The 14,877-nt window shown below is 54.3% G+C and overlaps 1 protein-coding gene across 1 annotated transcript; it reads right to left on the reverse strand.

The window, feature by feature from the left end:
- Positions 1 to 6,485: 6,485 nt before the first annotated feature.
- On the reverse strand, positions 6,486 to 8,629 carry GADD45B (growth arrest and DNA damage inducible beta). Its single transcript, XM_007994716.3, has 4 exons — positions 8,343 to 8,629; positions 8,115 to 8,216; positions 7,497 to 7,719; positions 6,486 to 7,257 (listed from the first exon to the last, which is right to left on the reverse strand). The coding sequence occupies exons 1-4, from the start codon at positions 8,384 to 8,386 to the stop codon at positions 7,144 to 7,146; spliced, it is 483 nt and encodes a 160-aa protein (XP_007992907.1). The 5' UTR covers positions 8,387 to 8,629; the 3' UTR covers positions 6,486 to 7,143.
- Positions 8,630 to 14,877: the final 6,248 nt, after the last annotated feature.

Genomic DNA, 14,877 nt, shown 5'->3' on the forward strand with positions numbered 1-14,877 from the left:
ACTGACATGTGTCCCTCAGGGACGAAACAGTCTGTCCTGGAGCACGGACACAGAAGGTCATCAGCAGTTCAACCTCTTGTCATACAGACTCGATTGACTCTTTATACCACAAGCATTTATGAAGTGCCACCTGTGTCCCAGGCTCTGGGCTAGCCACTAGGGATCTGGGGGTGAGAAAAATAGACCTTCTCCCATCCCTCTGGGAGCCTGCGGCCTCACACAGAAGATAGACAAGAAGCAAATAGCAGGGTTATAAATATATCATTACAAATGGGTGCAGGGGCTGGGCACGGTGGCTCACGTCTGCAATCCCAGCACTTTGGGAGGCCGAGGCAGGTGGATCACCTGAGGTCAGGAGTTCAAGACCAGCCTGGCCAACATGTTGAAACCCCGTCTCCACAAAACTACAAAAATTAGCTGGGTGCGTGTAATCCCACTGATTCTGGAGGCTGAGGTGGGAGAATCGCTTGAATCCAGGAGATGGAGGCTGCAGTGAGCCAAGATCATGCCATTGCACTCTGTCCTGGGTGACAGAGCAAAACTCTGTCTCAAAAAAACAAACCAAACAAACAAAAAAATGGTGCAAGTACCAAGAAGAGCAGGTGGACAGAGATAGTACAGAGGTTATTCCAGGTCTTGTCTGGAGGGCTTCCTGGAGAAGGTGGCATCTGAGATGTGAGCAAAAGATGAGTAGGTGTTCTCTAGGGGAAAGGCAGGGAAGAGTGTTCTGGCCAGAGGCATCAGCACAGGCCCTGGCTGGACATTAGAGAGCCAGGTGTATAAACAACACGTGGGTTGAGGATTTGCGTGTGCAAGTCCCACACATAGTGGCTGGTCACTAAATATGAATTGTGTGTGTGACTCTGAGTGCCTTCCCAGGGATGGCCATCCACACGTGAGGGTGCTAGTGTACTGCTGGGATTCCCAGGCACATGCTCGGGGGAGCAGAGGCACAGGGAAGGCCACACAAGTTCAAATCTTTTGTGTTTTGAGACAGGGTCTCACTCTGTTGCCCAGGCTGGAGTGCAGTGGTGCCATCACAGCTCACTGCAACTCCAACCTCCCAGGCTTATGCAATTCTCCCACCTTAACCTCCCCAGTAGCTAAGATTACAGGCATGCACCACCACACCTGGCTTAATTTTTGTCTTTTTTGTTTGTTTGTTTGTTTGTTTGAGACGAGGTCTTGCCATGTTGCCCAGGCTGGTCTCAAACTCCTGGGCTCAAGCAATCCTCCTGCCTCAGTCTCCCAAAGTACTGGGATTACAGGCCTGAGCCAGTGCATCCAGTATCTTCAAACTTTGATACCAGTACAAAAAACATCATGGATGAGCCCCCAAAACGGTATGCAAGCAAAATAAGCCTACACAAAAGGTTGCACATTTTATGATTTCATTTATATGAAATGTCCAGAAGAGGTGAATTCATGGGAAAAACGTGGAGTAGTGATTGTCAGGGGCTGGGGGAGGGAGCGTGAGGAGTGACTGCTAATGGTGACAGGGCTTCTTTTGGGGGTGGTGAAAATATTCTGGAATTCAATAGTGGTGATGGTTGCACAACTTTGTGAATATACTAAAAACCACTGAGTTAAACACTTTAAAGGGGTGAATTTTATGATATATGAACTATTTCTCAATAATATATATCATTATATTTACATACAGAGTGTGTATACATACTATATATGTGTATATATATACAGTATATATACTGTATGTGTGTGCATGTCTGTATATATGTGTGTATGTGTGTGTATGTGTGTGTGTGTGTGTGTGTGCATGCGTTTGTATGGAAAAACAGTACTTTGAGCCACACTGGCCTTGGTTTGGTTCCTGGCTCTGTCATTTATCTTTTGACTTTGGGCAAGTCACTGCACCTGTCTGAACTCCACATTCTCTTTCTATAAAAAGCAGATAGTGGCTGGGCATGGTGGCTCCCACCATTTTGGGAGGCCAAGGCAGGAGGATCACTTGAGCCCAGCAGGTTCAGGCTGCAACGAGCTATGATCACATCACTGCACTTCAGCCTGGATGACAGAGGGAGACTCTGTCTCAAAAAACAACAACAGCTGGGTGTAGTGGCACGTGTCTATAATCTCAGTTACTCAGGAGGCTGAGGAGGGAGGATTGCTTGAGCTGGTGAGGCAGAGGTTGCAGTGAGCCGAGATTGCACCACTGCATTCCAGCCTGGATGACTGAGTAGTGAGACCCCATCTCAAAGGAAAAAATAAAAAAGGCCGAGTGCAGTGGCTCACACCTGTAATCCCAGCACTTTGGGAGGCTGAGGCAGGTGGGTCATCTGAGAGATGGAGTCTCTCTCTCACCCAGGGTGGAGTGTAGTGGCACAATCTCAGCTCACTGCAAACTCTACCTCCTGGGTTCAAGAGATTCTCCTGTCTTAGCCTCCCAAATAGCTGGGATTTCAGGCATGCACCACCATGCCTGGCTAATTTTTTGTATTTTTAGTAGAGATGGGGTTTCACCATGTTGGCCAGGCTGGTCTCGAACTCCTGACCTCAGGTGATCCACCCTCCTTGGCCTCCCAAAGTGCTGGGGTTACAGGTGTGAGCCACCACACCTGGCCATGGGAGGCATTTCTATGGACTCACCTGTCTTCTTGCAAGCGACTCTGTGTCCATGGCATGCAGTATGTGTGTGTACACGTGTGAACATGTCTCCAGCTGTGACTACAACTGCATAGCGGGATATGGGCATGTGTATGCGTTTCAGCCTGTGAGTGTAGGTTCAGACACAGGCCATCGTGGGCACCCTGGGTTGAGCTCGCACCCAACCTCACGAGTCCAGCTGGGGAAGTGTGTCTGCCTGCAACCTGCGGTGAGCACTACCAACTCTTCTGCTCACTGTCGTCCAAGGAACACACACACGTATCCTGGCATCCAGTCCTGAGTGTGGGAGCCCAGAACGGCCTGTGCCAGCTGACTGAGCCTTGGCGCCCTGTGACTACTCCCTCCTGACCCAGCATGAACTGGAAGGGGTCTGGGGAGCTGGGGGTGTTGCATCCCCCGGTTCCTCCAGCCCAGTTTTCCCCAGGGACTGACCAGCCAGACACCGACAATTCAAGACTCCTAGCCAGGCTGTGGCTCTTCCACTCTGAGCCTCAGTCTCTTCTTCGGGAAAATGGGACAACAGCATCTTCCTCACGGAACCACTGTAAGTTTGTAAGTGTTTACAGTTGAGTCCCAGAGAAGATTGAATCAACCCAGCTGCTATTATTAATTCAATGAAACAGCAGCCTTCGAAGCCAATTCCTGTACATCCCTAGCTGTGGTCAGGGAGACTGTGGAATACTTTCATAAATGACAACAACAATACCAACCGCAATAGTAATAACAATAGGAGAGGGCCGGGTACGGTGGCTCCCGCCTGTAAACCCAACACTTTGGGAGGCTGAGGCTGGAGGATCACTTAAGGCCAGGAATTTGAGACCAGCCTGGGTAATATAGTGAGACCTCATTTCTACAAAAAAAAAAAAAAAAAAAAAGTAACAAATAGCTAGGCATGGTGGTGTGCACCTTTAGTCCCAGCTACTCAGGAGGCTGAGGCTGGAGAATTGCTGGAGCCCAGGAGGTCGAGGCTACAGTGAGCCATGGTCATGCCACTGCACTCCAGCCTGGGCAAGAGAGCATGACCCTGCTTCTTTTTTGTTCTTTTCCTTTATATATATATATATATAGAGAGAGAGAGAGAGAGAGAGAGAGACAGACAGACAGACAGACAGAGACAGAGTGCAGTGGCAGGATCTCTGCTCACTGCAACCTCCGCCTCCTGGATTCAAGTGATTCTCCTGCCTCAGCCTCCTGAGTAGCTGGGACTACAGGTGTGCGTCACCACGCCCAGCTAACTTTTGTATTTTAGTAGAAATGGGGTTTCATCCTCTTGGCCAGGCTGGTCTCGAACTCTTGACCTCAAATGATCCTCCCACCTCGACCTCCCAAAGTCCTGGGATTACAGGCGTGAGCCACCGTGCCCAGCCTTCCACATCTTTTGTGGGGGACACAATTCAAACCGTAACAGGCGTGAGCCACCACACCCAGCTAAATCTAAAATGTTTAAATGAATAATCTTTTAAAAATTGAAAAAAAAAAGATGATTCTGGAAGTACTTTGAAGGAAGCTGGTCAAAGAAGCTATATTTCAGGGTCTGTTTGTTTGTTTGTTTGTTTGTTTTGAGACAGGGTCTCGCTCTGTCACCCAGGCTAGAGTGCGGGGGTGCGATCACAGCTCACTGCAGCCTCCATCTCCAGGGCTCAAGTTCTCCTCCCGCCTCAGGCTCCTAAGTAGCTGGGACCACAGGCCCATACCACCATGCCCAGCTAATTTTTAAAACTTTTTTGTAGGCACCTGGGTCTCCCTATGTTTATCTATGCTGGTCTCGAACTCCTGGGTTCAGGGATTCCTCCCCACCTCCCCCAAGCCTCCCAAAGTCTTAGGATTACAGAGAGTGAGCCACGGGGCCGGCCCAGGAATCTATATATCATTGAATCTCCTCAACAGTCTATGAGCTAGGTAGCATTATCCCATTTTTCAGAGGGAGAAACTGAGGCACAGACAGGTGAATGTCCTGGCTGAGGGTCCCACCACTGGGGCCCCTCCATGCCCTGTCTCCGCTTGGGGCTCAGGAGCCTGAGATCTGGCTGCACTGTTCTAGAGGCCGAGGAGTAGGAATGGAAAAATGAGGATGGAGACAGACCAGCCCATCCCAGGGGGCATAGCCCTCCAAGCCGGCCTCGCCTCCCTACCCTAGGAGCTTGACCAATGGCAGAGACAGAGAATGGGAGCGGTGGCTCAGACCTGTAATCTCAGCACTTTGCAGGCCAAGGTGGGCGGATCACCTGAGGTCAAGAGTTTGAGACCAGCCTGGCCAACATGGTGAAACCCCATCTCTACTAAAAATACAAAAATTAGCTGGGCGTGGTGGTGGGTGCTTGTAGTCCCAGCTACTCAGGAGAATCGCTTGAACCCAGGTAGTGAGGCGAGATCGCGCCACTGCACTCCAGCCCGGGCGATGAAGTGAGACTGTCTCAAAAGAAAGAAAAAGAAAAGCCATAACTTTTGCAGGCCGCCACTAGACCGACCCTTGCCCCACCTGGTCCTTCCCCCCTTGGGTTTTGGCCCCCCATGTTCTCCCGCACCCCAATCCCTCAAGAGCCCCTCGCCCTCTGTACCCCTTCCCAGGCGCCCTCCCCGCTTGGGCGCCATCTCAGGGATCCCCACCCCATCATCCCCTACTCCCTCGGGGCTCCCGCCTCTTCGCCTCCATTCCCCCCTCCTCCAACCCCTTCGGGACTCCTGCTGCCTGTCTACCCCCTCCCGGGGTTTCCCTGTTGGTTCAGGGCTGTGGGGGATTCCCCTTCCCCTTCTGGGCTCCCCTTTCCCCACTTCAGTTCTCCCCTCCTCCTAGCCCCAGGCGGGATCCCCTCCCCTCCCCCTTCTCCCTCTGGGACTTCCCCCTCCCTCTCTCTCCCTCCCCCGCCGGGGCTCCCCCCATCCCCGTGACTCCCAGGGAGCTGCTGGGGTTTTCCTCATGCGCCCACGTGAGGCTCAGTGGAAAGGTCGCGGACTGCGGGCAGGACCACCCCACCCCCTCCACACTCCCCCCTAGTTCTCAGGCTTGGGGCTGCATGGCAGAGGGGAGCCAAGGTCGTCCCTGTGCCCGGCCAGGGCGGGCCCACCCTGCAGACCTGGGGCGGGAAGACTGAGGCCGGGCACGGAAGGGCTGGGCCACGTTCCCAGCCCGGGGCAGGGGGAGTCACCACCGCGCCTGCAACTTTGGGAGAAGTAGGAGGTGGCTGGCCAGGGCTCGCAGTTTCGGTTTAGAGGCAAAACGCAGCACTGTGCCAAGGCCAGCTGGCCCAGAGGCCGACTTCCTGGGGTATTTTTCTGCTTGTTGATTTTAGTTTGCGGAAATTAAAAAAAAAAAGTTCTTTTCTTTAGTGCAAAAGAGAGGCCTATCCTGGGATGGAGACGGCTGTGGTGGGTGCGGGGCACTCCTTGCGGAATCCTCCAAAGGAGCTCTTCCTTGCAAGTCCTGAGCTCACCTCGCTGTGTGGTCCCAGGTGCCCCATTGACCGCTCTGGACCTTGGGCTGCGGTGGCGGCACCCCCTCCCGCCGAAATGCCTCCATATGTGCCCAGAGCTTAGGGCTGGCTCCTGCACAGCCAGTAACAGCGGTGGCACGGCGGCCAGGTTTCGTAATAAACCGGTCTCTTAATTGCTACAGGGTAGGAGGAGAAAAAAAAAAAAAAGAGGCATAGATTTGTTGGAGTCGGTGGAGGCGCCTGCTGCAGAGAGAAGAGGTACTGTTCTGCACGGCAGCCTGGAGCTGCTAACAGGGGCTTGAGTAACACTTCCTGGCGAGCTGGCGGGGGTTGCGGAGGAGAGGTGGGGAGGGGGTGTGTGAAGCGTGTCCCAGGGGAGGGGGCAGGGGTCCCAGTTGTTCTCAGAAGCCGAAAACATACAAGCACCCAGAAGCTTTAGAAATTTATTACAAGGTCATCATAGTAGAAATAAAAATATAGATATCTGTGCTTCCTATCTCGCTCTCAGTGGTTCGAGTAACAAGTGCAAGTAACAAAATAGATTGTCTCTATGATTCGCAAACTGGGAGTTCATGGGTACAGAGCAACTTTGGCCCCAGCTCCCAAGTCCCAAAGTGTGGTCTTGTCGAGGGTGCAGACAAGCACCAACCAAGTTCAACCAGGTCTCTGGTCTGCAGACGCCAGCTCCAGTCTCAAGGAGGGTGGGGGTTGCAGTCAGTCTCACTCCACCCTCAAGTGGAGAGTCTGGACCCTCCGTGATAGGAAAGGCGGCAGCGTGCCCCGCCACTCCAGCTTCTGCTCCATCCCAAGGCCTGAGCTCCGGGGTCCTGTCTCCTGCTGGCCTGGGTCCCCACTTCTCCTCCATCGGATCGGCGGCCGCCAGCTCCCCGATCTCCGCCCTGGGGGCGGCCACTCACTCCCCTTCTCCTCCTCCTCCTCCTCTTCAGTCTCCAACGACTCTGCCCCCGATGGTTTCGTGGGTTGGGTTGTTATGGGGGGGTTGTGCTGAGGGGGAGGGGGGTTCAAATATTTATTTTATTTTTTGTTTTTGGCAGCAACTTAACAGGTTCTGCTGCTGGGAAGGGCCTCAGCGTTCCTGAAGAGAGATGTAGGGCACCCACTGGTTGTTGCCCCGGCTTTCTTCGCAGTAGCTGGCTACCTCCACCAAGCCGTGGCTCTTCCAGGCGTCCGTGTGAGGGTTCTGTGGGAGGGGAAAAGAAGGGGTTTAGTGGGAGCCTCCCTCTCCCGGGGCCCCATGTGTGGGGAAAACAGGCAGGCTCAAAATAGCTCCCTGGGTGAGGAGGCCCCAGCCCGGCTGCCCACGGGACATGCCAAGCATGGTTGAACGCTGAGCTGTGCAGGACCAGTCAGCCCGACTTTGTTGACAAACACCAGCCCAGGTGCCCGGGTGTGGCGGGGCAGGGCAGAGGCCCGACTCACCGTGACCAGGAGACAATGCAGGTCTCGGGCCTCAGTGGTGCCCTGGGTCTCGGCTGGCTCTCCCAGGAGCTGTGCCAGGCGCTGCATGCCTGACACCCGCATGATGTTAATGTCGTTGTCGCAGCAGAAGGACTGGATGAGCGTGAAGTGGATTTGCAGGGCGATGTCATCCTCCTCCTCCTCGTCAATGGCCAAGAGGCAGAGGACCACGCTGTCTGGGTCCCTGAGGGGGCCAAAGGGAAGGGGTGGGTCAGCCGAGGACAGGGGAGAGGCCACCGTGCAGGGGGAGTTTGCAAAAAAGGAGTGTGCAAGAGCAAAAGAGAAACTGCAGGGAGGGGATTGCCTCTGCAAGCTGGTGACGGTGGGGGGCGGGGAAGGCACACGGTTCAAAGTGTGGGGTGTGGGGAGACAGGCCCACAGCGGGAGGGGCGCTTGCAGACGATGCATCAGGATACGGCAGCCCCCCCAATCCACAAAACAGCAGAGAAGCTCTGCATCCACAGCGGGTGGCACTTGGGGAAGTCCCAGCCCCATGCGAGACAAGCGTGTGGAAAGCGTCCAGAGCGGAGGGGAGGTCCCGTCCCACCCGCGCCCGGCCCGGGGAGGGGTCTGACTCACACATTCATCAACTTGGCCGACTCGTACACCCCCACTGTGAGGCGATCCTGGCGCTGAGCGGCCACCAACAGCTCCTCCACCGCGGCGGTCACCGTCTGCATCCTGAGGCCAGGAGAGAGGGATCAGTGACGGGCGGACCACCGGGTGCTACATTCCGCTCCTGGCCCGGCCCAACCCGACCCATCCCGTCCCGGCCGACCTCAGACGGCGGCGGCCCCGGCTACTTACTTCTGCGCCGCGTTGTCGCACGCCACGAGCTCTTCCAGCGTCATGTTGCAATTATAATCCACAGTGGACGCGGCTCCACGACAGTCCCCAGGGAGAAATTGCAAAATCCGCGCCAGAGAGCCCAAAACCTTCCCACGGAGCTGGAGCGCTCGTCCAAGACCTTCGGGAAGCAGCGAAATCCTTCCAGAAAAGGCGGACAAAAATGTTGCAAAGTCCTTGGCGAAAATAATCCGGGAAGTTGCAGAAACCAACCGTAGTCCGAAGCCTCGGCGATCTGAGCCGGGAGCCTCCGGCACCGACTTTTATAGACTTGACGGATGGGGCGTGGCCTCAGTGGAGTCATTCACCCCTCCTATTGGTGGAAGGACAACGGAGAGTGCAGACAGCTCTGCGGTTGGCCGACGGCGGGGAGGGGGCGGAGCGCCGTGTGGGGGCGCCCCACGTGGGGGCGAGAACCGGGAGGAGGGCGCGCGGGGGCCGGGTAGGTGACCGCGAATGCCAGAAAAGAAAAAAAAAAGCAGAAGTTTTTTTCTCCTGATTTCCCGGCAGCCGAGCCGCGGTTCGGGGCGCGCGCGGGATTTCCAGCGCGCGAGGCGGCCCGGACTTTCGGGGGGGGGGGCCTGGAATCCCCTCCCGATGCGCGGAGAGTCCCGGACTGCGCCTTTCCCAAGTTCTGCTGAGGGTGGAGGGGCTGCACCGGGAAGGGGCCCCGTTTGCAGTCTGATCTCGCCCAGGTGGTGGTGATGGCCGGAGTCTCTCCTGGCTGCGGCGACCCCAGCCCCTGGGTGATTTCGCTTTTCCCGGCCTCTATATTCCTGTCTGAGTAATGGGGCTGCAGCGCCGGCCTCGCTGGTTTGCAGAGCATGACATAAAATACTGCTGACAGTAAGCGCTCAATACACATCATCTGTCACCTGGTGGTCGCGGGAGGCCTCCTCCAGGGTCCCGAAAGTGGGAGGTTGCAAAGCCCGGGGCACTCTGGAGAAGAAAGCGGGCGCCCCCTCGCCGACCCCGCGAGTTTCAGGGTGCGGTGCGCGTGGGAGGTGCAGGTGGCGCGGCCCCGCCCCCGCCGGCTGCCTGGCGTTCCAGGCTTTGCCCGTGCGGAGGCCTCCAGGCCGAGGAGAAAGCCATTGTTGGGGGGAATGGTGCAGGCTGCGGCTGCACGCCGCCACCCCAGGCCCACGTGCAGGGATGACGGCCACCTTTATTTCTCACCCCGGGGTGGGCGCTGACCTGCACTGAGCGTGGTGCGGACCTGGCACCCTCCACCCCTCCCGATTCATGGATGATTTAATCCAAGACCTGAGAAGCAGGGGGGATGCTTATGTGCATTATGCAAAAGGGTAAACTGAGGCTTGGTGAGGCCACGGGCTAGTTCGTGTTGGAGTCACGCCTGTGCGCCAGGCACGGCCGCCTGCAGGACTCCGCCGCCCCAGGAAGGCTGCTTAGGAACGAGGCGGGCAGGCCCGGCATGACAACGTCTCCCACGGTCGACTGGGGGCTCCCGGGTGACTCACATCTGAGTCCCCTCCTCCGCCAGCCTGGGGTCTGGCCTCGGCCCGGCGGCTCGGTTTCCCCGGTTCCCCGGCTCCCGGCCCGCGAGTCCAGCTGACGCATCCCGCCTCCTCCGCGACGCCCACCGCTGGGGCACGAAATGTCCCGGGGCTGCGAGGCGCGGCGGCGCCATCTGGTGGCCGCGCAGAGTTTCTGCGCCCTCAGCGCCGGAAGAGAGGGACGGACGGGCGGGGCACTGGGCTGGAGGGAGGGGATAAGGGGACCGTGGCAGTTGCAACGTTTTATATAATTTTATATATGCAATGTTTTACGCAGGCAACATATATATTTATATTTTATAATTTCATTTTAAAAATTAAATCGGCCGGGCGCGGTGGATCACGCCTGTAATCCCAGCACTTTGGGAGTCCTAGGCGGGCAGATCAACTGAGGTCAGGAGTTCCAGACTAGCCTGACCAATACGGCCAACATGAGCTGAAGACAGGGAAGGTCAGGGAGGTGAGTGGGATAAGTGCAAAGTCAGATTCTGTCTTTATTTACAATTTTGATATTTTGTTCCCTGACGCTGGGATTACAGGCGTGAGCCACCACGCCCAGCCTGATTTTTATTTTTATAAAGTATTGCAGGCTGGTTAATCCCAGCACATTAAGAGGCCGAGGAGAGCAGATCATGAGGTCAGGAGTTCGAAACCAGCCTGGCCAACATGGTGAAACCCCGTCTCTATTAAAAGCACAAAAATTAGCTGGGCATGGTGGCACGTGCCTGTAATCCCAGTTACTCAGGAGGCTGAGGCAGGAGAATGGATTGAACCTAGGAGGTGGAGGTTGCAGTGAGCTGAGATCATGCCACTGCACAGGGCATGGTGACAGAGAGAGACTCCATCTCAAAACAAAAGGCCGGGCACGGTGGCTCACGCCTGTAATCCCAGCACTTCGGGAGGCCGAGGCGGGCGGATCACCTGAGGCCAGGAGTTCAAGACCAGCCTGACCAACATGGAGAAACTAAAATACAAAATCAGTCGGGCATGGTGGCACATGCCTGTAATCCCAGCTACTCTGGGGGCTGAGGCAGGAGAATGGCTTGAACTTGGGAGGCAGAGGTTGCAGTAAGCTGAGATTGCAGTGAGCCAAGATCGTGCCAGAGTGAGACTCTGTCTTTAAAAAAAAAAAAAAAAAGAATGGGGTGTGTTGTGTACACCTGCAATCCCGGCTACTCCGGAGGTCGAGGCAGGAGGATCACTTGATCCCAGGAGTTCCTGGCTGCAGTGAGCCAGACTTGCACAATTGCATTCCAGCCTGGGCAACAGAGTGAGACCCCATCTCAAATAAATAAATAAAATAAGGGCTGGGCACAGTGGCTCATGCCTGTAATCCCAGCACTTTGGGAGGCTGAGGCAGGTGGATCATCTGGGGTCAGGAGTTCAAGACCAACCTGGCCAACACGGTGAAACCCCATCTCTATTAAAAATACAAAAATTACCAGGGCATGGTGGCGCACGCCAGTAATCCCAGCTAATCGGGAGGCTGAGGCAGGAGAATCGCTTGAACCTGGGAGACAGAGACAGAGGTTGCAGTGAGCTGAGATTGCGCCACGGCACTCTAGCCTGGGAGACAGAGCGAGAATCTGTCTCAAAAATAAAATAAATGAAATAAAATAAGGCGAGCAAAGCAGGGCCTCAGAGAGTATGTGTAAGTCCTTCCTCTGTGTGTCCCCCATGCCAGCCATAACAACCTCCTGTCCAAGAGGCCGGGCCTTTGTCAGCTTTTTCCTCCACCTGAGATGCTGTCTTCCTCTAGTTTTCACCAGGAAAATCCTACTTCTCTGTCAACACTGATTTGGCCTTATTTTCTCCCAGACCAACTGCCTGGACCCCCATGTCCCCCACCCTACAGCCTTCTCTTTCTAGACCCAAGCCCTCCTCTGCCTCCCTTTTCCAGTCCTGGCTCCAGGCATCTTGGAATATCTGGAGTATCTTGGAATATCCGCAAGAGACTCTGAACTCTGTGCCTTTCAGCTCAGAAAATGAGCTCCAGCCGGGCCAGGCACGGTGGCTCACACCTGTAATCCCCAGCACTTTGGGAGGCCAAGGTGGGCGCATCACCTGAGGTCAGGAATTCAAGACCAGCCTGGCCAACATGGTGAAACCCCACCTCTACTAAAAATATAAAAATTAGTCAGGCGTGGTGGTGCATGCCTGTAGTCCCAGCTACTCAGGAGGCTGAGGCAGGAGAATCGCTTGAACTCGGGAGGTGGAGGGTGCAGTGAGCCGAGATCATGCCATTGCACTCCAGCCTGGGCAACAAGAATGAGACTCGATCTCAAAAAAAAAAAGAAAAGAAAAGAAAATGAGCTCCAGTCTCAGTTTCTTTCTCTGTAAGATGGGAGCAGTCACACTAAGGCTTCATCAGAGACATTGAAGGATCAAATTCCCACAATCAGGTAAGCGTTCAGGAAATGTGCACTATTATCTTTGGGCCTGGCACCAGAGATCACCTCTGTAATCCCAGCACTTTGGGAGGCCGAGGCAGGAGGATTGCTTGAGCCCAGGAGTTTGAGACCAACCTGGGCAACATAGGGAGACCCCATCTCTACAAAAATTTTTTTTTTTTTTTTTTTTTTTTGAGACAGAGTCTCGCTCTGTCACCCGGGCTGGAGTGCAGTGGCCAGATCTCAGCTCACTGCAAGCTCCGCCTCCCGGGTTCACGCCATTCTCCTGCCTCAGCCTCCCGAGTAGCTGGGACTACAGGCGCCCGCCACCTCGCCCGGCTAGTTTTTGTATTTTTTAGTAGAGACGGGGTTTCACCATGTTAGCCAGGATGGTCTCGATCTCCTGACCTCATGATTCGCCCGTCTCGGCCTCCCAAAGTGCTGGGATTACAGGCTTGAGCCACCGTGCCCGGCCTCTACAAAAATTTTAAAAGTTAGCAGACCGTGGTGGTGCACACCTGTAGTCCCAGCTACGCAAGAGGCTGAGATGGGAGGATCACTTGAGCCTGGGAGTTTGAGGCTGCAGTGAGCTATGATCATGTCACTGCACTCCAGCCTGGGCAACAGAGCGAGATTCTGCATCTAAAAATAAAATAAAGTAAAAGATGAGATCAATAACAGCGTCACCGAGACCATCTTGGAGGCTGAGGTGAGAGGAGTAATCGGTATGTGTAATCCTGTCATAATTTTCTTTCTTTCTTTCTTTTTTTTTTTTGAGACAGAATCTCGATCTGTCACCTAGGCTGGAGAGCAGTGGCACGATCTCAGCTCACTGCAACCTCCACCTCCCAGGTTCAAGTGACCCTCCTGCCTTAGCTTCCCAAGTAGCTGGGATTACAGGTGCCCTCCACCACACTTGGCTAATTTTTTGTATTTTTAGTAGAGATGGGGTTTCACCATGTTGGCCAGGCTGGTCTCCAACTCCTGACCTCAAATGATCTACCTGCCTTGGCCTCCCAAAGTGTTAGAATTACAGGTGTGAGCCACCTTACTCGGCTTTAAACAAAATAAATTTTACAACATTTATCCAGCATAGAGGTTTTTGCATTCATTTAAATTAAGAAGAACAACAAAAAACGTGGCCGGGGCCAGGCGCAGTGGCTCACACCTGTAATCCCAGCACTTTGGGAGGCTGAGGTGGGCAGATTATGAGGTCAAGATATCAATATCCTCTAATGAGATTAGTTTCTTTTTCTTTTTCCTTTTTGAGACAGGGTCTCCCTTTATTGCCCAGGCTGGAGTGCAGTGGTGTGATCATGACTCACTGCAGCCTCTATCTCTAAGGGTAGACTCATGTGTGTAATCTCAGCACTTTGGGAGGCCAAGTCGGGAGGATTGCTCGAGCTCAGGAGTTCGAGACCAGCCTGGGCAATCTTGCAAGACTCCCATCTCTACAAATAATTTTTTTTTTTTTTTTTGAGACGGAGTCTCTCTCTGTCTCCCAGTGCAGTGGCACAATCTCAGCTCACTGTAACCTCCACCTCCCGGTTCAAGTGATTCTCCTGCCTCAGCCTCCCGAGTAGCTGGGGTTACAGGTGCCCACCACTGCACCTGGCTAATTTTTGTACTTTTAGTAGTGATGGGGTTTCACATCTTGGCCAGGATGGTCTCGAACTCCTCACGATCCAGGTCCTGACTTCATGATCCACCCGCCTCGGCTTCCCAAAGTGTTGGGATTACAGGAGTGAGCTACTGCACCCAGCCATAAATAATTTTTTTAAAATTAGCCAGGTGTAGGGCCAGGCGCAGTGGCTCACGCCTGTAATCCCAGCACTTTGGGAGGCCGAGAAGGGCGGATGATGAGGTCAGGAGATCGAGATCATCCTGGCTAACACAGTGAAACCCTGTCTCTACTAAAAATACAAAAAATTAGCTGGGCATCGTGGCGGGCGCCTGTAGTCACAGCTACTTGGGAGGCTAAGGCAGGAGAATGGCGTGAACCCGGGAGGCGGAGCTCGCACTGAGGCGAGATCATGCCACTGCACTCCAGCCTGGGCGACAGAATGAGACTCCATCTCAAAGAAAATAAAAATAAAAATAAATAAATAAAAATAAAAATAATTAGCCAGGTGTGGTGGGCACACCTGTAGTCCCAGCTATTCAGGAGGCTAAAGCAGGAGGATCGCCTGAGCCCAGGAGTTTCAGGCTGCAGTGAGCTATGATCACACCATTGCACTCCAGCCTGGGCGACAAAACATGGCCCTGTCACCAAAAAAAAAAAAAAAAAGGAGGCAGGGGCTGGGTACAGTGGCTCACACCTGTAATCCCAGCACTTTGGGAGGACAAGGCGGGCAGATCACTTGAGGTCAGGAGTTCGAGACTAGCCTGGCCAACATGGCAAAACCCTGTCTCTACTAAAAATACAAAAAGTTGGCCAGGCGTGGTGGCGCATGCCTGTAATCCCAGCTACTCAGGAGGCTGAGGCAGGAGACCCACTTGAGCCTGGGAGGTGGAGATTGTAGTGGGATGAGATCAAGCCACTGTACCCCACCTGGGTGGCAGAGTGGGACTCTGTCTAAAAATAAATCAATA

The sequence above is a fragment of the Chlorocebus sabaeus genome, chromosome 6 (assembly GCF_047675955.1).
Source record: "Chlorocebus sabaeus isolate Y175 chromosome 6, mChlSab1.0.hap1, whole genome shotgun sequence".
Classification (NCBI taxonomy): Eukaryota; Metazoa; Chordata; class Mammalia; order Primates; family Cercopithecidae; genus Chlorocebus; species Chlorocebus sabaeus.